Here is a 22110-nt window from a genome sequence, read left to right on the forward strand (position 1 = left end):
TGAGCGTGCAGCCTGTCCGCAAGGGGATGGGACGGGCCGAGGGGTCCCATATCAGGGACCAGGAACTGTCAGGCCGTCCTAGGGATGCCCGGTTCAAGGCCGGCTCCCCCTTGGAGGGGGCCTGGCGGGTGAGGCAGGGGAGGCCGCCGGGCCCACACACCTGTCCCCAGGTGCCCACTGGCCCCCCGTCTGGCTTCCTGACAGGTGAACAATAACGGAGTCGTCTCCTTCCTGAAGGAGGTCTCTCAGTTCACCCCCGCGGCCTTCCCCATCGCCAAGGACCGGTGCGTGGTGGCAGCCTTCTGGGCAGACGTGGACAATCGGCGTGCAGGTGACGTGTACTACAGGGAGGCCACGGACCCTGCCACGCTGCGCAGAGCCACAGAGGATGTCAGGCGCTACTTCCCCGAGCTCCAGGACTTCTCCGCCACCTGGGTCTTCATAGCCACCTGGCACCGTGTGACCTTCTTTGGAGGCAGCTCCTCTTCCCCCGTGAGTTTTCTATCCTAGGGGAGGGAGGACGTCGGTCTGGGGTCCAGGCTCTCCCTCCAGGGACCCTGCCTTGCTGAGGTGGGTCAGACATAATCACTGGTGCACGGCCGAGAGGGGAAAACTGGGCTCAGCGATGGAAGTTACTCTCCCAGGGTCGCAGAGTCAGGTTGGAGGAGGGCAGAGCCCTGACCTTCCCCAGCCCCCACCCCCCTGGAACCCATCTGCCTCTAGGAAAATGCCAAATGCCCCGATACAGGAGTTCACACGCTAGGGAGATACCGATCATGTGTTAGAAGAGTCTCCTCTTGGAATGGTTTGAAACTCAACAGGTTATGCGGGAAGTTTATTCTGTTTTATCCTTTATTCTGCGATAATGCCAGACGACGAAGGCACTGGGGACCCGTGTCTCCTATGCGGCACATTCTAGACGCCAAGGGCCGAGAAGCACTCAGCCAGCACAGCCCGTGGGACTGCTGTGCCAGGCAGAAGGTGGCGGCTTAGCCACAGGAGGCTCCGGGGCTCGAGGGACGGGAAGGCTCAGAGCAGCCCCAAGGGATAGATGTGTCTGCACAGTGGACCGCAGGGGACAGGCACGGGCACAGCAGTCAAGGGCAGGGCCTGGTTTCCCGTCTCTCTCACACACACACACACACACACACGTGGGCAGAGGGTGGGAACAGGTGAGGTCTTCACTCGGCGTGGCGGTGCGGGGTCCCCAGTAGCGGCGGTTCGGGAACACAGCGCAGGTGGAGAGCACTGGCCGAGTTCTCCAGCAGCAGGGGGACCGAGCACGCCCGGAGCGAGGCAGCCGCTGAGCAACGCAGCCGCTGAGCGACTGCGGTGCTCGCTTCCTAAAAGGAGGACAGTCAACAGGGAAAGATGGGCTTTTTCTGTAAATATTACTACGGATGAGCGTTCACGCTGGTGAACTTCATTCATGCAGAGCCCACTCATCTTTCGCTAAGTTTCACTTGTTTTTTCTTATCACCAATTTGTAAGAAAAACATCTGTGTGACAAAAAGAAAAAAAGAACCAGAGATTCCACCACCAAGAGGTAACTCCCAGTAAACACTTCCTATTGTATACTGACACCCACTTGAAGAAATAAATAGAGCCACGGAGAACACGCCGTTTTGTGGTTTTGTTCGCTCAACAGCGTCCGCCTTCCCCACGGCATCGCGGAAACCGTGATGTCACCTGTGCCCTCTGTTTCCTGAGCCCCTCCTGTGTTGCCAGAGGAAACCTTACTGCTCTCCGGTGTCCGGGCCCAGGGGTGCGAATGTCTGGGCAACACAAGAATTCTCATAAGGGCTCAGAGTTCTGAGTTTGGGCTGGGAGCGGGGCCGGGCGCTGGCGGACCCGGAAAGCCCTCCTCTGGGAACAGGCCGCGTGACAGGAAGAGAGGAAGGGACGTAAGCCCCACGCCCGGCCTCGCTCTCCTCGCACGCCGGGCCTCAGCAGCTCGCGAAGCCCCGCCGCTGGCCTTGCCGGCCCTAGTCTCGCCCTCCGTCCCCCCTCGGCTTTCCCGCCTTTGTGGCCGCGGCGTCCTGGTCGTATTAGCTCCAGGTCTGCCATCCCGAAGGGGAGCGCTCGGTCTCGAGACCCTCTTGCTCATTCTTACGGCAGTAAGAAGATGGACCATATGATGCCGTGTCGGGCGGCACCTGTGCCCCGAGGCGGGCACCGCGCAGCCCCGCTAGACCGGGGACCGTCTCCCGGCACGAGGCTCCAGCAGGGAGGCCGCTGCCCGCAGAGCTCCGACGCGCCTCTCAGACTCGTGGCCTCAGACATGCGAGTGAGCCACGTGTGGCCGCGCGGTCTCCCTGGGCCCAGCGGGACGCCCGTGGCTCCCCTCCCTCGCCAGCGCCACGGGCAAACGGGGAAGGCCTTTTCCAGGGCTGGCGAATCTGTTCAGTGTGACCGGGCGGTCGCTCTCTGCTGTAACGCATCTGCTCACGCGACCCTTGCCCATCCTGTCACCCTTCTCGTCTTTTTCTTGCTGACCCGTACAAGTTGTGCTTGAATTAAAGACACCCACAGTTTCGCCGGCCACCTATGTTGTAGAAACATCTTCCACTTTGCTATTCAGTGTGATCTTACGGCACTTTTTATACACAGAAGTTTCTGTAGTCAAACACACAAATCTCCTTTCTGGCTTTCACGGTCGACAGACGTTATGCTTCAAGTCCTTCCCCGACGCAGCTCTGCAGACTCGAGTGCCCATGTTTTCCTCTAGGGCTTTGATGGTTCCATCCATGACCTTACTTGACGTGGGCTTTATTAAAGTGACATAAAGATGTAAAGCTCTAACTTTATCCTCTTTCAGAGAGTTTCCTACGAGTCCCGAGATGACTTTTTAAACAGCCCCCCTCCCTGCCCGATCTGAAATAACGTCTCCTATACATGCTACTCAAGCATAGTTTCATGGAAGAGAATTCCATGAAAAACAAGAATTACTAAGACCACTTTTTCTTGTTTCCTTTTTTTATCTCCCTCCCACCCCCTCTTTACGTTTTTTTGTTTCACACAAGGCAGTGGTGCGGATCTGGCCCAGTCAACGCTCACCCTTGTGCCCCAGCCACCACAGGGCGCAGCGTCTGCTCCTGGCGTCCGTGGGCCCTCGTGACCCCTCGGTGTGTCTCACTCACCAGGCGACAGATATTGGGGGTCTGGCCCGTGCCGGGGCCTCAGACGCTGGGGACACGGTGGAGGACGGGGACGAGGCCGTCAGCTTGACGGCAGATGGCTGACCACCCGGTCGGGAACACAGCCGGTGGATGATGACAGTGTGCGAAGGGATGCCAGAGGGGGGCAGGGCCTTGCGGCCTGGACACTGGGGTGCAGAGCCCTGTTCAGACCTCCCTCCTCGGCAGGTCAACACGTTCCAGACTGTGCTCATCACTGACGGCAAGTTCTCCTTCACCATCTTCAACTACGAGTCCATCACGTGGACCACAGGCACACACGCCAGCAGCGGGGGTGACACCACTGGCCTGGGAGGGATCGCGGCCCAGGTAGGGGCCCGGCTCCCCACCGCCACGCCTGTCACAGCTGACAAGGCGGGCGGACCCTCCCTGCACACAGCCAGTACCGTGAAGAGGCCAGTGGTCCTCCGTGCACTGACTTTCCCAGGGGCTGGCCCATGGCCCACAGAACTGTGGCTGGCAGGAAGTCTTAAGTGTGGAGGGCGTGGTCAAGTGCAAGTCCCCAAGGCCAGCCAGTGCTCCTGCACTGTGTGAAGGCCCCCACCTCCTCCCGGGCCACCTACTTTCTCCTGAGCTCACACTTGCCCCTGGCCCCTGGTCCTTATGGGAGCTGAGACTCCAAGGGAGTGAGCCCCGCAGGTGTGTGTGTGGGGAGCACGCCAGTGCTCAAGGTTGGTGGCTGGAGGGACTGGCGGCTGGGGTCAGGATCTGGCTGGGAGGTTGCTGATCGGGACCAGGACAACATGGGGGGTGGTAGGGGTACCCCTAAACCTGTAAAGCTCCAGGGTTACAAAGCTGCCTTCCACGTGATTTCTTTGACCCTGGCCACTGGGGGGGGGGCGGGGGGGAGGCATTATGTGGGTCTCAGGAGCTTCAGGGGGACCTGGGGACCCAACTGGCGCCTGCCCCCCACTCTCCCCACCCCAGGCTGGCTTCAATGCGGGTGACGGGCGGCGCTACTTCAGCATCCCCGGCTCGCGCACCGCGGATATGGTCGAAGTGGAGACCACCACCAACGTGGGCGTGCCCGGGCGCTGGGCGTTCAGAATCGATGATGCCCAGGTGCGCGTGGGGGGCTGCGGCCATACAAGTAAGAGGATGGAAACAGCGGCTCAGGGCTGTGGGGGCTAGGGTGGCTCAGGAGTCGGTGGGGGTGACAGGAGGGGACCGGAGCAGGGAGGAAGGGATTGGGATGCTGGGGACAGGGAGGAGGGGGCAAGAAGAAGGGGGCTGGATGCTTGACGGGAGAAGGGCAGGATGGGAGAGGGGGCGGGGAGGACGAGGCTGGATGAAGGGGGTGCTGGACACTGGGGACAAGCAGGCTGCTGGAGGGCATGGCTTTGCCCACCCCCTCCCCCAGCCAGGAACCTGGGCTGGTACCGGCTTGCCCCTTGAGCCCCATCTTTTCCTGGGGAGGCTTTCCTATTCCTGCTCTGGGCGCCGCATGGGGGAATATGCTGGAGACCACGGAGAAGCCGGGGTCGCCCGTCCTGGGTCCAGGAGCTGGCACTCTCCCCTCATTCTCCCCCAGCCTGTGTGCTGGGCTGGGGAGGGGCACCTGTCCCCAGGATCGCCTGGAAGGCAGGCGCCCTTTTCACTCATCTCCCCATGTTTGCCAAGGACTTGATGCTTGGTGGGATTTGCTGCCTGTTTCACACCCCCCGCATCTGCCTGACCAGAGGGATCTCCCCGACACCCAGGGGGCCTTCAGGCAATGACCACGCATCAGACGGGGCGGGGTGGCGGGTAGGGTCCATCTTAGGGCAGACAGTCGGGACTGGCTGAGGAAGGATTTGTCCCAGCCCCTTCCCCTGTGTGGCGCTGGCCGAGGTGCAGACTTTCCTGGAACGTGCTTAGAAATGGAGAGGGTGTGTAAATGATTGATGTGGCCACTCTGAGGGGAGGACTAACCACAGGCCTGCAAAGGCTGAGGCCACAATGACGCCCACGTGGGGACCGCCTTCGCGGACTCACCTCCCACCCACAAGGAGACCGAGGCCACAGAGAGGACCCTCTTCCCACTTCTCCCAACCCCGTAGCTCGGCGAGCGAACCCAGCGCGGGTGGATCCCACCCAGACCTTCCAGGGCAACAGGCGCGCACTTTGCAGGGACGGGGGCAGGAGCCGGGGAGGGCGGGTGTGCGCCCCGGCGGGCAGGAAGACTCACCAAGGCCTGAGGATGGTGCCCCGGTGAGAGATGCCTGAGGAGGCCGAGCCCACCCACTCACCGGAGCACCAAATAGGCCCCAGCCAGAGCCCGAGCTCAGAGGATGGGGAACCCACAGGCCAGGGAGCCCAGGAGCCAATAATTTTGCCCCTTCCCCAAAGTGGCAAACGGGGCACCCAAGAACGCAAGCCCTCCTGCAGCCCCAGGGCGGGCCAGGCCAAGCCCGCGGCCTACTCTGCCCATCTGGGCTCTGGGCGGTGGTGTTTCAGGGGTGGGGACACCGCTGCGTCTCTGATGGCAGGGAGGTCTGTTGCTTGTCACCCGCCAGTAGCCAGGGGCTAGGGTTAGGGATCAAAGTACGGGCGCAGGTGTGGGCTGCCGTGAGCGGTGCGGCGTGGACGCGAGTGTGGGAGCAGGTGTGAGAGCAGGCGTGTGTCTAGCTGTGGCCAGGCCCATGCTCCCCACCAAGGCTGCAGGCTGTGACCTGAGAAATGATCTTCAGAAGAGGGTCTGGCCAGTCCCTCGGGGATCCTTTTCCCACGGTGACGTGCTTCTCTCCACGATCCCAGGCTCCTGGGGGAGTAGACGGAGGAGGCAGGGCTGGGCCTTCCAAACTAGTGTGCACAAAGGCCCACAGGAGCCCCCTTGCTTCCCTGCGGCCACGCTGCGGGCCCAGGAGAGGGAGCCCGTGCGTGTCAGTCCGGGTTGCCTACACACGGGCCGGGCCGGGCCGGGCCGGGCCGGGAGGGTCAGTTCACACGCGAGAGGCAGCGCCTCCACCGTTGGAAGGCTCACTCCTGAGGAAGGCCGGTCCGGAAACGGCTGGTGGACACAGCCACCACGCAACGGCCGGCAGAGTGACAGTGTGACCGAGTGAACGGAGGAGGGCTACGGGTGAGGGGCGGGGGCCGTCCGAAAGATACCCTTAGCTCTGACGGTGTTCTGGGCCACGAGGTCCTTCCGGGAGTGTCCCCGCTTGCTCTCCTTCACACCACGCCAGGTCTCCCGGGGCCCTCCTAGTAACAGGAGATCCGAGACCTGGGGGTGCTCTCGTTACCTGCAAGCTGTGCTTCTTCATCGCGGACTTCAGTGGCCCTACTTCTCCGGAGGGGTACGGCCCCCCGAGCTGAGCTCTGTGGGCTGCGCGTCCTGCGAGGCCCCGGCATGGGGTCGGGTGGCCCTCGGGGACCGCTGGAGACCCCCCCTGGCCAGGAGGCCATGATGTGCGAAACCCTGACTTCAACAGCCCTGAGTGTGGCCCTCCTGTTTCACGCGGGGAGACCCGGAGGGCGGCTGGGCGTGCGTTTCCGTAACTGTCAGGGGCGGCCCTGGGAGCAGACTGCATCCCCTCAGAAAGTCCCGAGGGACCCCCGCCCACCGCCTCTGGCTCCCACAGGGGTGGGTCCCCCTCGTCCACACCTGCAGACGTCCTTCTCATCAGGCTCACTCATGCCCGCACACCTTCCTGTGTCGCTAGGCACCCTTGGGTCTTGAACCTTGTTAGTTCCTCGGACAAGCTGATGCATCAAAGACACAGGAAGTGCTGTGGGTTTAAAGGATTCTGGGAAAGCCTGGCCTCCAGGGATAGCCAGAGTCACAGCGTAGGAATCTAAATGTCAGCAGGACAGACGGCAGGTGCACTGGGCACCCTGGGAAACCTGGGAAGTGAATCGTGGATGCTGGGTGGCCAGCAGACCACCGGCGATCCTTCAGAGACGGGCCCTTTGGCTCAGGGGAGGGAAGGGACGGCTCGGCTCCCTCCTGTGTCCACAGCCTCCGTGTGCCTGGCCCTGCGTCCCTGCCTCAACGGCGGCAAGTGCATCGACGACTGCGTCACGGGCAACCCCTCCTACAGCTGCTCCTGCCTCTCAGGCTTCACCGGGAGGCGGTGTCACCTGGGTGAGTTTGCACTGCAGCACCGCCAGGGGCCCCAAGAGCCCAAGGTCGGGGTGTCTGTCCCCACAGTGCGGGCGACGGAGGGGGACCACGCAGAGGCTCCCTGACAGAGAGCATGGCAGGCGGGGCTACGGCTGCCCCGTCTGAGCCGACCCCCCCTGAAGCGAGGCCGGGAGGGCGTCCGGGCAGAGTCTCCCCAACCTGGCTTCGTCCACTGAGGCCCCAGCCGGCCCTGTTTTTCAGATGTTAACGAATGTGCTTCCCATCCATGTCAGAACGGCGGGACCTGCACACACGGCATCAACAGCTTCAGCTGCCGATGCCCAGCCGGCTTCGGGGGCCCACCTGTGAGACAGGTGAGAGGAACACCAGCGGCTGCAGGGCACCCCAAGTGGTCCTGCCCGGCCAGGGACACGTGGTCAGCCCGGTGGGGGCACCGGGTCGGCATCCGCGGAGGGCTCGGCGGTAGACTCGGGCCGCCCCGAGGCTCGCGGGGGCAGGAGCGGAGACTCGAGAGGCAAATCCAGAGCGCCTCCTGGGCCCCGGTGCGCACACCGAGGATGACACGTTGGAGCAGTCGGTGCCCGGTTCCAGCCGGGCCACAGGGCCTGCACGAGGGCCGCCCCAGGTGCTACGGGCCATCACTTGCCTCTCAGCTCTGGACTGGCTTGGGGCGAATGTGGGGCCTCCTGAGGTCAGACAGGCCAGCTGTGGGGTGCAGAAGGGCACAACCCCCCGCCCTCTTCCTCTCTGTACCCCCAGGACCCCAAACCCCAACAGCCCCCAATAGAAGGGGAGGCCCCCAGGTCTCACAGGTGAGGGTTGGGGTCCTTCTCGAGATCTCCTTGTTGCCGCACCCCACCTGCCTCCCTCCTTCCAAGAAACACCACCCCCTGCCCTTCCTCCAGCACCTCTCTGGGGTCCCTTCACCCTGGCCCTTTGCCTACCTGGTGCCGGAAGGGGGGCCCCCACTTCCACCCCCAGTCTCACTGTGGGAAGCTGCTAGGGGAGCCCAAGAAAAAGAGCCTGTTAAGATCAAAGCACCGTGATCCCTAACGCCCCTGGGCTGGACCACACACCCATTCCCCTATAGAAGAAGAACCATTTTTCAGGGAGACTTATAGCCACAAGGAATGTTTCAAGGCCTGTGACTCCGGTGCACATACACGTGTCTGGGCCCAGGGAGGCCCCTCGGAGGGCCTGGGGCTGGAGCCGGTGGCCCCGTGCCTCAGATTCCTCACGGCCAAGATGGTGACACCGACGAGTCCCAGGTCCCCACCGACGCTCGCTGGTCTCAGGACCCACCTCAGCCACCAGGGCACACGACAGCAGGGACACCCAGCAGCGTCCAGACAGGGACACCTGTGCTGTTCACCATGAGCCTCCCCTCCCCACGGGTGCCCAGCCCTGCTCTCTGGTGGAGTCAGGGTCCGGGAGACGGGGGTCACCTGGTGCCGTCAGCCAGCAGAGCCCCTCCACACCGCCGTCTCCTTCCTCCCACTGTCCCCCACGAGGCCCGGGAGGGCCACGTGCTCCCGATGCGTTTGGCGCCCACACTGAGTCGTTTGGGGAATGCGCTGTCATCAGGACATGTGTCATGGCTGAGGGAAGGCAGTGTCCCCCCACCCCCGGCTCAGCCACCAGAGCTCGGGGGCCAGCAGCCACCAGGGAGTCTGAGAGGCCAGCACGCTGGGTGGAGGTGGCCAGGAACAGGCGCCACCTCGGCTCACCCCCACCTGGTGGGGGCTGACAGCCTCTGCGCCCAGCCCTGCGGCAAGACATGCCTCCTCCCCACCTCGCCCCTTCCCCTAAGGGCCGTTCTCCTCCTGCACCCCTGCCCGCTGCACCCCTTCAAGGCTCTGGCCCAGAGGAATCCCTCCAGCCAGTGCCCCAGAATCCCACTCTGTGCTGGCAACTGAGAAGAACAACCACAGGGAGGGTGGAACCTGGGCCCACTCACCCCTGCGCCCCCCGCCAGCGCGCACAGCCTCCTTCCACCCCAGATCTGCTGCCACAACCCCGGCGCGGACGAGCTCGAGGCCGATGGGTGGGGACCGTCCGGGCCAGGCCCCCCACAGCCAACACCCTCCAGAGCCGCCTGCAGAGTGGGGCTCCACGGGACTCCCCCCGCCCCGCGGCCACAGCGAGGGGTCCGACACCTTCCCCCTCTGCACGCGCAGCACTGTCTCCATGTGACACCAGAGAGTGTGAGAACGGCGGCCGGTGCCAGGCGGAGAGCGGCTCGGCGGTGTGCCTGTGCCAGGCCGGCTACACGGGCACGGCCTGCGAGACGGGTGAGTGGCCTGCCCGGGGGGAAGGGAGAGGCTCCGGCCCGGCCAGACCAGGTGCCGGGGAGCCAAAGGCTGGCTCGAGCAAGCTCCCACCTCCTCTGCCCGCAGATGTGGACGAATGTGCCTCGGGCCCGTGCCTGAACGGAGGCTCGTGTGTGGACCTCGTGGGGAATTTCACCTGCCTGTGCTCAGAGCCGTTCGCGGGACCTCGCTGCGAGACAGGTAACGGCACGTGCCCACAGGCCCCGGGCCCCACAGCGACGGCGGTCCAGCGCGGGCACCCGGCCCCTTTACCTCACTGTCCAGATCGGCTCCACTGCGGTCTGGGGTGGGGAGGGTCACCTCCCCAGCCTGCCTGTGCCAGCCTGTCCCCAGAGCTGCCGTTGTGGCCCCGACTCTGCCGCCCACGTGCCGTGCGGGGTCCTCTCCAGTCCCCATGTCCATCTGTAACATGCAGGGAAAGACGGCCACACCCTCAAGGTCCCTCCTCCAGCTCAGGAGATTCTTGGCTTTTTCACATCCTTCTTTCCGACTCCAGACCGCTCACCGTGCAAGGGAATGAGCGACGGGAGTCGGAAAGAAAACTGATCTTTACTACATGTGATGAAATTTGCTGGTTTCTATTTCCCATTGTTTTAAATGCTGATTACGACTTGGTAGATCAATGTAAAAAACAACCAGATTTTACAACCCACAGAATAAATCCAGACTGTCAGCGTCTGACATTGCTCTGACCTCCAAAGGTCTTGCTCGGCCACTGTGCCAACGAGAGCAGTGTGCACGGCACGGGCAGCTGCTCCCCAGGGGGCCCAAGACAAGCTTGTCAGGTTTCCTTGGAGTCTAAAAACTTAAGAAGGAAATGACATTTTGCCCACAAGTAAGATGTAGGTGGATGCTATGCCCTCCATCAGTCTTTGGTCAGACGGCCACACATAGGACGGGCCACGTCCTGAGGACAGGGTGAGGCTCTGCAGTGCAGAGGGGAGGAGGGGAGGGCAGCAATCTTATCTGTCTGGTTGCTTAAAATCACTGTGAGGGGTCACAGCTCACCTTGCCCACATTATTATCTAAATATCTGTGTATTTAACTAAACTCATGTCAGAAAACAGATTAATGATTTTAAAAGATTTCGCAAAGAAACCACATTCAGTATGGGAAGAATAACGCAAATACAAGCAAATAACAAGGAAGGACAGAACCGACACCTCCACCCCTAATGTACGCTCATCAGTCGCGCTGCAAGATGCCAGCCTTGACGTCCTAATCAGATTCAACAGGAAGGTGACCAAAAGGTGGAGGTAATTTTAAAAAACTGTATCCACTCTTCTGCTTCTGGCCAAGGGAATTTCCCTCACCGTCCACGACTGGAAAACCGGACAAGAGGGGCGCCTGGGTGGCGCAGTCGGTTAGGCGTCCGACTTCAGCCAGTCACGATCTCGCAGTCCGTGAGTTCGAGCCCCGCGTCGGGCTCTGGGCTGATGGCTCGGAGCCTGGAGCCTGTTTCCGATTCTGTGTCTCCCTCTCTCTCTGCCCCTCCCCCGTTCATGCTCTGTCTCTCTCTGTCCCAAAAATAAATAAAAACGTTGAAAAAAAAATTAAAAAAAAAAAAAAGAAAACCGGACAAGATACACGAAACAACTATTTTTGGCCTCTGGACAACAGACGTCCTGGGACTGTTCCCCTGCGAGGAGGGACTGAAGTGCAGTACACCCCACGACTGCCCCGAGTCTGCCTGCAGGAAGCCCCCCGGCCCCTTGCAGCAAGGGATCCAGGCTCCAGCGGTTCCCCGGAGTCTCGGAGTCTCGGAGACTGGGACTCGAGTTTGGTGGTTGCAGTTTGTGGGGAGAATTCCACGAGGGACGGAGCTACTAAGCAGGAGGTTGGAGGAGATGTGAGAAGCAGCTCTGAGGATGAGCAGAGGGGACCCCGGCTCTGCTCAGCACAGTCCAGGTGGGGTGAGGTCCACAGGCCGGGAAGGAACCCCCGGAAGTGTGAGTCAGACAATCCTTGGAACTCCACAAGGCTCAGAATAACCCGCTTCTCTACAGCCAGGGTGCAGAGAGCTCTTCACAGCCAGGGCCAACGCTGAGGAGGGTCGTCGGTGGGGATCATCTCGCTGGTGTGGATACATAGATGCTAGAGTAAAGGCTAATCTGACCTGTCCTAACGAACACTGAAAGAAAGTCTGAAAGGCTCAAACCAACCACAAGTAGTTTAACCACGTGCCAGAATCAAACCCTATACTCCTTAAAGGAATGTCACAGAATCCAGGACCCCAACATGCCCAGCCAAAAACTACCAGGCATACTAAGCCTCAAGAATATATGACCCCCAGGCTCAGTCGGCTGAGCCTCTGACTTCGGCTCAGGTCAGGATCTCTCGGTTCGTGAGTTCGAGCCCCATGTCGGGCTCTGTGCCGACAGCTCGGAGCCTGGAGCCCGCTTCGGATTCTGCATCCCCCTCTCTCTTTCTGTCCCTCCCCTGCTCGCGCTTTGTCTTTCTCTCTCAAAAATAAATAAACATTTAAAAAATTGTTAATTAAATAAATTAGGAAAAAAAAGAATATTATGACCCACAGCCAGAAGGAAAATAGATCAACAGGAACAGACGGCAGAGACGATGAAATTAGCAGATGTGCACGTTTAATCGTCTCACGTGAACGTGCTCTGTATGCTCAAGGCTGTGGAGGGGGAAAGACACAGTGAGAAGAAGATACAAGGAACTTCTAGAGATACAAAACGTAAAATCTCTGTATTAAAAACACACTGGACATATTAACCACAGGTTAGACACGGCAGAAGGGAAGATCCGTGCACAGGCAGCACGGGAAGCAGAGAGACTGCGACCAAGGCCGAGTCTTCAGTGACCCGTGTGACACACACCAGGCAGTTTAGGGTCTACACATGCGGGGCCCAGAAAGATGGAGGGGCTGCAGGGGCACAGAAAAAGATTGAGGAAATAATAGCCACGTATCTTCTAAGTTGGATGAAAATTAAAACCCACGTATCCAAGAAAAGCATGAAGAAAATCACACAAAGCACATCATAATCAAATTGCTGAGAACAAGTAACAGAGAAAATCTGAAATGCAGCCAGAGGACAAAGACCAGATACAGGACAAAGAGAAACAAGAGTGGTAAAGACTTCTCATCAGAAGCAGTGCCAGCCTCAAGACAGCGGGCCGTCCCCCTAGCAGTGTATACACAGAAAAACTGTCTCTCAAACATGAAGTAAAGATCTGTCAGACAGCAAAAACAGAGAATTCAGCACCGGCGTATCTGATCTATAAGAAATGGGGTTTTTTTTAAGTCTATTTATTTATTTTGAAAGAGGTGGGGAGGGGCAGAGAAGGGGAGAGAGGTCCGGGGGAAGAGAGAGAATCCCAAGCGGGCTCTGCGGGGTCAGCATGGAGCCCGACCCAGGGCTCAAACTCATGAACCGCAAGATCATGACCCGAGCCGAAACCAAGAGTCAGATGTTTAAGCGACTGAGCCACGTAGGCACCCCGCCTGCCACCCATTTTAAAAAATAAAGTTTTATTGGAACACAGCCATGCCCATTCATTCATGTATGTCTATGGCTGGCTGCTTTTGCATTACACTGGCAAGTTGAACATCTGTGGTCACATGGCTCTTAAAGCCAAAAATACTAGTATCTGGTGCTTCACAGGAAAAGCTTGCACACTCTGCCTTAAGCTATTAAGGTCATACATTTATTTCTATAAATGTTACAAAGCCCAAAACATACTTTTATTTTTTGTGTTAAAATTATCTTTGAAGAGATTAAAAAGAAGAGAAGTATTTTACAATTATACCTTGGAGATACTGTGGGTTCAGTTCCAGACCACTATAATAACATGGATATGGCAATAAAGGGAGTCAAATGAATTTTCTGGTTTCCCAGTGCCTATAAAAGTTATGTTAACATTACACTGCAGTCTATTAAGTGTGTAACAGCATCACATCTAAGAAAATATACACACCTTGATTAAAAACTACTTTGCTAGGGGTGCCTGGGGGGTTCAGTCAGTTAAGCATCTGACTTTGGCTCAGGTCATGATCTCGCAGTTTGTGGGTTCGAGCCCCACGTCGGGCTCTGTGCTGACAGCTCAGAGCCTGGAGCCTGCTTTGGGTTATTTGTCTCCCTCTCTCTCTGTCTCTTCCCTGCTCACGCTCTGTCTCTCTCTCTCTCAAAAATAAACATTAAAAATATTTTTTAAAAAACCTACTTTGCTAAAAAATGGTAACCATCATCTGAGCTTTTAGTGAGTTATAAGCACTGATCACAGATCACCATAACAAATATAATCGCAATTTAAAATTTTGAAATACCGCAAACTTACCAAAATGTGGCACAGAGACGTAAAGTGAACAAATACGATTAGAAAAATGGCCCCAGGGACTTGCTTGGTGCAGGGTTGCTACAAACCTTCAATTTGTAAAGAACACAGTATCAGTGAAGCCCAGTAAAACGAGGTATGCTTGTACATTTACCCACATAGTTAGCGTTTCCAGAGCCCTTCATTCATTTGTGTAGATCCGGATGTTCATCTGGTACCATTTTTCTTTAGTCTAAGGAATTTCCTTTAACATTTCTGCCTGTGCAGACCCTGTTTGGGATTCTCTCTCTCTCCCTCTCTCTCTGCCTCTCCCCCCTCAAAATAAATAAACTTAAAAAAAATAAATAAATAAAACAGTGGTGGAAATAAAATGGAATCCTAAAAATACTCAATCCAGAAGGCAGGAAAAGAAGAAAAAAAAAGGAGTAAGAAATACATGGAACGAGTCACAACCACCAGCACGATGGCAGGTTTGATCATACTGCTAGTTCTGTTAACATGTGACATGGGTACACACACCACTTAAAAAGCAGATGTTGTAAAACTGAATTGAAAAGCAAGACCCGACCAGATACTGTCTACAAGAAACCTACTATAAATATAAAGACACAGATAATTTGAAAGTAGTGGAGTGGGTTTCTGGTTTGGGGTAAGATGGAGTAAGCATGCTGTGCCCTGTTTCTCCCACTGGATGCAGCCATAAATCCTGGACAGAATGCATGGAGTAGCTCTCTGAGGACTCGGAAAAATAAATAGTAGCAGGTGGACTGGGGAAGAGGACCAAGCTTCGAAGCACCACAGAACCAGTGGTGAATTTACCATTTTTTTCCTCTGGTGCCTCCCCTGCCTGGACTCAAAGCATCTCCCGGGCCACAAGTGAGCATCAGATGGACAGAAAGAGCTCCAGGAGTAGGCACTAGTCGGGCACAAGAAGCAGGGCCAACAACAGCAGCAATGGGCGGGGGCGGGGGTCCCTCAGGGGTCCAAACTGACAGGAAGAAACTTCCTCTCCACCTGGAGGTCCTATGACTCCACAAGGATGGGCAACTTCCATTGCTTTTCTTTTTCTCTGTCCACCCACCACTTGGCCCAGACTTGAGAGCGCACTCACAGGATGGAAGTAGCAGAATGGGGTCAATAAAAGCCCAGATTTCTTGCCAGAGGGCTCAGGGGTCGCCCCAGAGCACTGGGAACTATGGGGAGATTGCAGAGAGGGGGATCTGGGTTCAGCAACCCCATAATCACTTCTGAATTCCAGAGCTCCTTAAGTTGGGCAATCTGATCGAAAATGTTAAAAACAATACCATTTATAATAGCTTCTCCCAAATTGAAAGACTTAGGCATAAATCTGACAAAACACGTACAGGACTTGTATGCTGAACACCACAAAATTCTGGTGAGAGAAACTGACGATCTAAGGAAATGGAGGGACATCCCATGTTCATGGATTGGGAGACTCAACATAGTAAATATGTCAGTCCTCCCCAAGGTGATCTATAGATTTAACATGATTCCAACCAAAGTCTCAGCAGAGTTTTGTAGCTATGCACAAGCTGGTCCTAAAATTTATATGAAACGACAAAGGAATTAAGACAGCCAAAACAATTTTGGAAAAGAATAAATGTTGAAGAATCACACTACCTAGTGTTAAGACTTAACTATAAAGCTACAGTGATTAAGACCCTGTGGTATTGGCAAAGGGATTGACACATACATCCCTGGAATGGAAGACAGGATCCAGAAGAAGACCCACACATATATGGCCAAGTTTTTTAAAAAGTATGAAAGCAATTCAGTGGAGAAAGGATTATCTTTTCAACACACGGTATCGGAACAATTAGACATTCTTGTGCAAAAAATGAACTTCAGCTTCAACCTCACACCTTATACAAGATTAGGTCAGAATGAATCATAGACCTGAATGGAAAACCTGAAACCATTATATTCCTAGAAGAAAACATAGGACAAAAATCCCTGTGACCTAGGGTTAGATGAAGGTTCTTAGGTAAGACAGCAAAAGCATATCCCAGCAGGGAAAGACAGAAACAGTGGTCTTCATCAGAATGAAACACACTTCTCTGTGAAAGACACGGTCCAGAGAATGAGGAGACAAGCTGCATGCTTCAAGAAGTCCTGTCTGACAAAGGAGTGGTGTCTGGAACACATAAAGAACTCTCCATGCTCAACTGTGACCAAACAGCCAACCAATTACAAAATGGGCAAAAGACCTGAACAAGACATTTAACCATAAAGGATGCCCAGAAGGCAAAGAAGCACATGAACAAACGTGGTGATCTGTCATTATCATTAGCCATTGGCGAATTGCAAATTAAAGCCACGATGAGGTACCACCACAAAGCTATCAGAATGGCTACGAGAAAAAGTGCTGACTGGTGAGGACACAGAACTATAGGAACTCCTGCGTATGTTGGGTGGTGATGCCAAATGGTTTAGCCACTGTGGAAACAGCCTCGCAGTGTTTCATAAAGTTAAACGTGCACTTATAATATGACCCAGCAATCCCATTCCTAGCTATTAACCCTAAAGAAATAACAACTATGTTCACACAAAATACACAAATGTTCATAGCGTGTCTATTTATAATCGCAAAAACCTAGGAATCCAAATGTCCTTCCCCGTTCATGGAATACATGATTGCTGATCATACAACTGAGACAGATCTTGGAGGCCTGATGCTGAGTGAAAGATGCCAGTCTCAAAAGATCACATACTGTTCACACGTAATCTTCCACTTCTCTCATTCTTAGACAAAACTGTGGTGATGAACAGATCAGTAGTTGCCAGGGGCTCAGGAAGGGAGGGAGTCTGTGACCCTGAAAAGATAGAACAAGGAAGCACCTGAGATGACAGAGTGCTCAGTGTCCTCATTGTGGTGGGGGCAACACAGATCTGTACGTGTGTTAAAAGTCTACATCGAGCAAAAGCCAATTGTACCATATGTTACTAAAAAGATAAATTCTGAACCACATGAAGAAATCAAACATCTAAACAACGAAAAGGAACAGGTTGGCAAACACTGATCGAGAGAAGCTGGAGTGGCTATCTTCATATCAAACAGATTAAACTCTAGAGTAAGGAATACTGCCGGAGACAGATGGCTCTTTTATGCCAAAGGCGTCAACCCATCAAAAAGGCAGAGCATCTGTAATGTGCTTGCACCCGTGAACGCTGAACACGTATCAGGACAAAGGAAGCGAAAGCAAGGAGAAATAGATCCATAACTACCGGGGTGGTTCCAATACGCCACTCTCAGTGATTCACAGAAATCAGTATGGACCTCAAAGATGTGAATAGCACCGTCGGACCACCTGACCTAAGTGACATTTACAAACCCCCACATCCTTTCCAAGTGCTCATGGAGCACTCACTATGACAGACCATCCCGTAGGACACAAAATAAATCCCACCCCATAATCCAGCAATCGCACTACTACGTATTTGCCCAAAGGATACAAAAATGCTGATTGGCAGGGGCACGTGTACCCCAATGTTTATAGCGGCACTATCAACAATATCCAAGCTATGGAGAGAGCCCAAATGTCCATCGACTGATGACTAGGTAAAGAAGATATGGTATATGTAGACAATGGAATATTACTCAGCCATCAAAAAGAAGGAAATCTTGCCATTTGCAAAGACATGGATGGAGCGAGAGTGTATTGCGCTAAGTGAAATAAGTCAATCAGAGAAAGACAAATACCAAGTGATTTCACTCATCTGGAATTTAAGAAACAAAACAGATGAATGTACAGGAAGAGGGGGGGAAGAGAAGAGAGGGAAACAAACCACAACAGACTCTTAACGATACAGAACAAACTGAGGGCTGATGGAAGGAGATGGGTGGGGAGTGGGCTAGATGGCAGATGGGTACTAAGGAGGGCACTTGAATAAGCACTGGGTGTTGTATGCAAGGGATGAATCACTAGGTTCTACTCCTGAAACAAATATTGCACTGCTTGTCAACTAAAATTGAAACAAAAATTAAAACAAATAAAGTTCAGTCAGTTGGAAAGGACTGTGTTCTCTGATTACAGTAGTTAAACTAGAAATCAACAAAAACTGTATGTGGAAAATCCCAACCATGTTACTAACAGAAATGTGTGATTAGAAACATTTGTTTAGAGCCTCTGGCCTTAGCTGTGCACACCATGGGGCGCTTACTCTTGCTTCCCCTTCTGCTCCCCACAGAGGGGGCTCAGACGGTGACAGGCGGCTAGAAAGCAGTTTCCAGAAAGCGAGCCTCAGACTCAAATCCCACTTGCACTGAGACCTGAGCGCTGTGGGGCCCCAGCAAGGAGGCCCTTGGCCTCACTCCCCACCCCACCCCACCCCGCCCCGTGCTCTCCGTGTGGCCTCTGGTGACCTCTGTCTTTCTTGCAGGAAGCCACCCAGTGCCCGACCCCTGCCTCTCAGCCCCTTGCCAGAACGGGGGCACCTGTGTGGATGCAGAGGAGGGCTACGTGTGCGAATGCCCCCAGGGCTTCACTGGCCTCGACTGCAGGGAGAGTGAGTCTGGGCTGGGGCTGCCGGGGCTGTGGTTCAGGGCAAGGTCCTCCTGTGGTAGTGTATGCAGGGAGTCAGGTAAGTGTGCATGCAAACACCCACGAGGGGGTCGGGGGAGGGAAAGAGAGAGGGGAGGGGGAGAGAGAGAGAGAGAGAGAGAGAGAGAGAGAGAGAGAGAGTGTGTGTGTGTGTGTGTGTGTGTGTGTGTGTGTGTGTACACAGCAGCACTCATGGGAACAGGTGTAGGAGGGGGTCAGGAGCAGGAGCGGGTCAGGCACAGGGGAGGGTCAGGAGCAGGGGGAGTCAAGTGCAGGGGTGGGTCAGGCTTAGGAGAGAGTCAGTTGCACAGGTGTGTCAGGCGCAGGGGAGGGCCAGGCGCAGGAGGGAGTCAGGTGCAGGAGAGGGTCAGGCTCAGGGGAGGGTGAGGTGCAGGGGAGGGGGGAGGGTCAAGAGCAGGAGGGAGTCAGGCGCAGGGGAGGGTCAGGCTTAGGAGAGAGTCAGGTGCACAGGTGTTGTCAGGCACAGGGGAGGCTCAGGAGCAGGAAGGAGTCAGGTGCAGGAGCGGGTCAGGCGCAGGGGAGGGTCAGGAGCAGGAGGGAGTCAAGTGCAGGGGTGGGTCAGGCTTAGGAGACAGTCAGTTGCACAGGTGTGTCAGGCACAGGGGAGGGCCAGGCGCAGGAGGGAGTCAGGTGCAGGAGAGGGTCAGGCTCAGGGGAGGGTGAGGTGCAGGGGAGGGGGGAGGGTCAAGAGCAGGAGGGAGTCAGGCGCAGGGGAGGGTCAGGCTTAGGAGAGAGTCAGGTGCACAGGTGTTGTCAGGCACAGGGGAGGCTCAGGAGCAGGAAGGAGTCAGGTGCAGGAGCGGGTCAGGCGCAGGGGAGGGCCAGGCGCAGGAGGGAGTCAAGTGCAGGGGAGGGTCAGGCTTCGGAGAGAGTCAGGTGCACAGGTGTTGTCAGGTGCAGGGGAGGCTCAGGCGCAGGAGGGAGGCAGGTGCAGGGGAGGCCTCTGCCTTCCAGCACTCCCACATCGGAAGCTCTTCCCTCCCTTTGTCTACGGCAGGAACCCCTGAGCACTGTGGGTGCCGCAATGGTGGCAGATGCCTAGAGGCCAACACCACCCTCTGCCAGTGTCCCCCAGGGTTCTTTGGGCTCCTCTGTGAATTTGGTAAGTGCCCAGGGCTGTGGCGGGGCACCCCTTCCGCCTTGCCCCTAAAAGTCCCCCAAACCGGAGGATAGGTGGTGGCTTGGGTCTGGGCCCACAGCATAGACCCAGACCCTTAACCAGGGGTCCCGTGATCCCCCGCTCCCACCCCAGGGCGTGGGGCTGGCCACCTGCTCCTTCCCGAGGACTCCAAGTCCCCAGGGAAACACACGGGCCTCTTCCTTCCCTGCAGAAGTCACAGCCACGCCCTGCAACATGAACACGCAGTGCCCGGACGGGGGCTACTGCATGGAGTACGGGGGGAGCTACCTCTGCGTCTGCCACACTGACCACAACGTCAGCCACTGTGAGCTGGGGGCAGGGCTACCGGCACGGGGGGGGGGGCAGTGTTAGGAGGAGGAGTGGGGGCACAGCAAGCAGAGGCCACCAGAGGCCCTGTGTGTGACGCCACCCCCTACCGTGTCACCTTCTGTAGTCTGGGCCAGGCATCCACCCCCTCCACCACAGAAGTTCACAGCTGGAAAGTCATGTCTAGATGCTTGCGAGCTCTTCCCTGAGCCCCTGGCTCGGCTATGAAAATCCTTCACGCGAGCCTAATTCAGTATGTGTGATTAAATACTTACTCCTGTGTATGTGTTGGTATACAGAGAAGTCATGGCTTACGTACGTAACGTATAATTACACGTGATGACGACGGTGGTGCTCGTATAGAAACATCTACGCACCACAACTCGTCCTAGCTCATACAAGAGGTAGGATGAATTCTGGAAAATTTGAGAATAAAAGAATTTCCAGGGAAGGGCCTTAGAGCCTGGTGTAAAGAATTAAGACCCCCCCCACCCCACAATCCCACAAATTGTATATTTTAAGTGGCCTCGGTTCCAGCTGGGAAGTCAGGGTGACCACCCTCTGTCCCCCCAGCACTGCCATCACCCTGTGACTCGGACCCCTGCTTCAACGGAGGCTCCTGTGACGCCCATGAGGACTCCTACACTTGCGAGTGCCCCCGAGGGTTCCATGGCAGGCACTGCGAGAAAGGTGGGGAGGGCAGGGATAGGAGGGCAGGGGAGGGGTGGAAGGGCAGGGTGAGGAGGAAAGGGGAGGGGTGGGAGGGCAGGGGATAGGAAGGCAGGGGAGGGGTGGAAGGGCAGGGTGAGGAGGAAAGGGGAGGGGTGGGAGGGCAGGGGATAGGAAGGCAGGGGAGGGGTGGAAGGGCAGGGTGAGGAGGAAAGGGGAGGGGTGGGAGGGCAGGGGAGGGGCCGGAGGGCAGGACAAGGCACAGAGGCCCTGCTCACCCTGAATCATCTTGGTCACTCACGCTCAGTGTTTCATGCCAGCACCATCTCCCCACCCAAGTGTTGCTTATTTGGTTCGTAGTTCTACTCCGTGGCCTCCTGGCCACTCCCTTGGTTTTCCTCGGAATAGGCTTCATTTCCTGCTCGGCATTTTTCTGAATGGATTTTAGAATCCTTGATTTTTTAATTTAATTAGGACTTTATTAAATCTAACTGAACCTGGGAAATGTCAACATTTAGCCACTTAAGAGCACATAAGAACACATAAGAGTTGTATAAGAACGTGGTGGGTGGGGCACCTGGGTGGTTCAGTCGGTTGAGTGTGGGACTCTTGATTTCGGCTCATGATCTCACGGTTCATGAGTTCAAGCCCCATGTTGGGCTCTGTGCTGGCGGCACGGAGCCTGCTTGGGATCCTCTCTGGCCCTCTCCCCTGCTCGTTCTCTCTCTCCCTCACCATAAACGAACAAAAAAGAACGTGGCAGGCATCGCTGTCCTCACCCGTGCCCAACCTGGACTGTCCTTTCCGTGCAGGCAGAAGCCAAGCTCGGGGCTGCACAGCGGCACCCCTCGGTCAGAGCCGGGCCGGCCCGGGGCCTCTGTCCCGGTGCTCAGTGCTTGGGCCACACACAGCCCTCTAGCCCTCCTGCTGCCCTCAACTGTCCGAACAGAGGCCTCGGTGGCTTTACCTGGAAGTCTCTTCCGCTCTCAAGGGGGCCCCGAGGGCAGAGCACCCTGGCCACTCTGACCCAGGGAACCCCCACAGCTTTTGGCCACCCCTGTAGGAGGAGGAGGGAATTTCCAAAGAGAAGCCCCCAGGCTCGGCCCTCTGCACGTGCAGTTGAGGTCCTGTGTCTTCGACAAAGGCGCCCCAAAGTGGGGTTGCGGGGTGGCTGCTCTCAGGGGTGGGGTGGCTGGAATCTGGGCATGCAGCCTGTGAGGCCGTGCATGGTGTGGGGTGGTGGGGAGAGAAGGGCTGAGTGCGGCGGGCAGGCCCCCTTCCTGCTGCACACTTTTCCCAAAAAAGTGAAGGAAGCTGAGGCTCTAACTCCTCCCGGGGCCTGTGAAGGTGCCATTCCTCAGGGTGGAGGGACCGACGTGCCATTCTATTCACATCTGTAAATCGTGGACGCCTCAAGCGCAGGCATGGGCATGTGAGCCCCTCGGGGCCCTGGGAAGCTGTTGGGACCCAGAGAACATGCGTCCGTGCCAGAACAGGCACAGAAAACCAAAACCAAAATGGA

The 22110-nt window shown here is 56.4% G+C and overlaps 2 protein-coding genes across 2 annotated transcripts in view; one reads left to right on the forward strand and one right to left on the reverse strand.

The window, feature by feature from the left end:
- SNED1 (sushi, nidogen and EGF like domains 1) overlaps positions 1 to 22110 on the forward strand; it is an 89087-nt gene that overhangs the window by 23666 nt on the left and 43311 nt on the right. The window contains 12 exon segments of the mRNA XM_023259989.2: positions 205 to 492; positions 3366 to 3506; positions 4125 to 4287; positions 7138 to 7263; positions 7504 to 7593; positions 7596 to 7616; positions 9441 to 9554; positions 9660 to 9773; positions 18291 to 18416; positions 19470 to 19574; positions 19804 to 19917; positions 20493 to 20609. Of these exon segments, the coding sequence (XP_023115757.2) occupies positions 205 to 492; positions 3366 to 3506; positions 4125 to 4287; positions 7138 to 7263; positions 7504 to 7593; positions 7596 to 7616; positions 9441 to 9554; positions 9660 to 9773; positions 18291 to 18416; positions 19470 to 19574; positions 19804 to 19917; positions 20493 to 20609 (1519 nt within the window).
- The window catches only part of MTERF4 (mitochondrial transcription termination factor 4), a 70157-nt gene continuing 48872 nt past the window's right edge, over positions 826 to 22110 (reverse strand). Inside the window, exon 4 of the mRNA XM_023260001.2 lies at positions 826 to 1343. Within this exon, the coding sequence (XP_023115769.2) occupies positions 1182 to 1343 (162 nt within the window). The 3' untranslated portion in view covers positions 826 to 1181. The remainder of the gene's footprint in view (positions 1344 to 22110) is intronic.

This window comes from Felis catus, chromosome C1 (genome assembly GCF_018350175.1).
Source record: "Felis catus isolate Fca126 chromosome C1, F.catus_Fca126_mat1.0, whole genome shotgun sequence".
In the NCBI taxonomy this organism is placed as follows: domain Eukaryota; kingdom Metazoa; phylum Chordata; class Mammalia; order Carnivora; family Felidae; genus Felis; species Felis catus.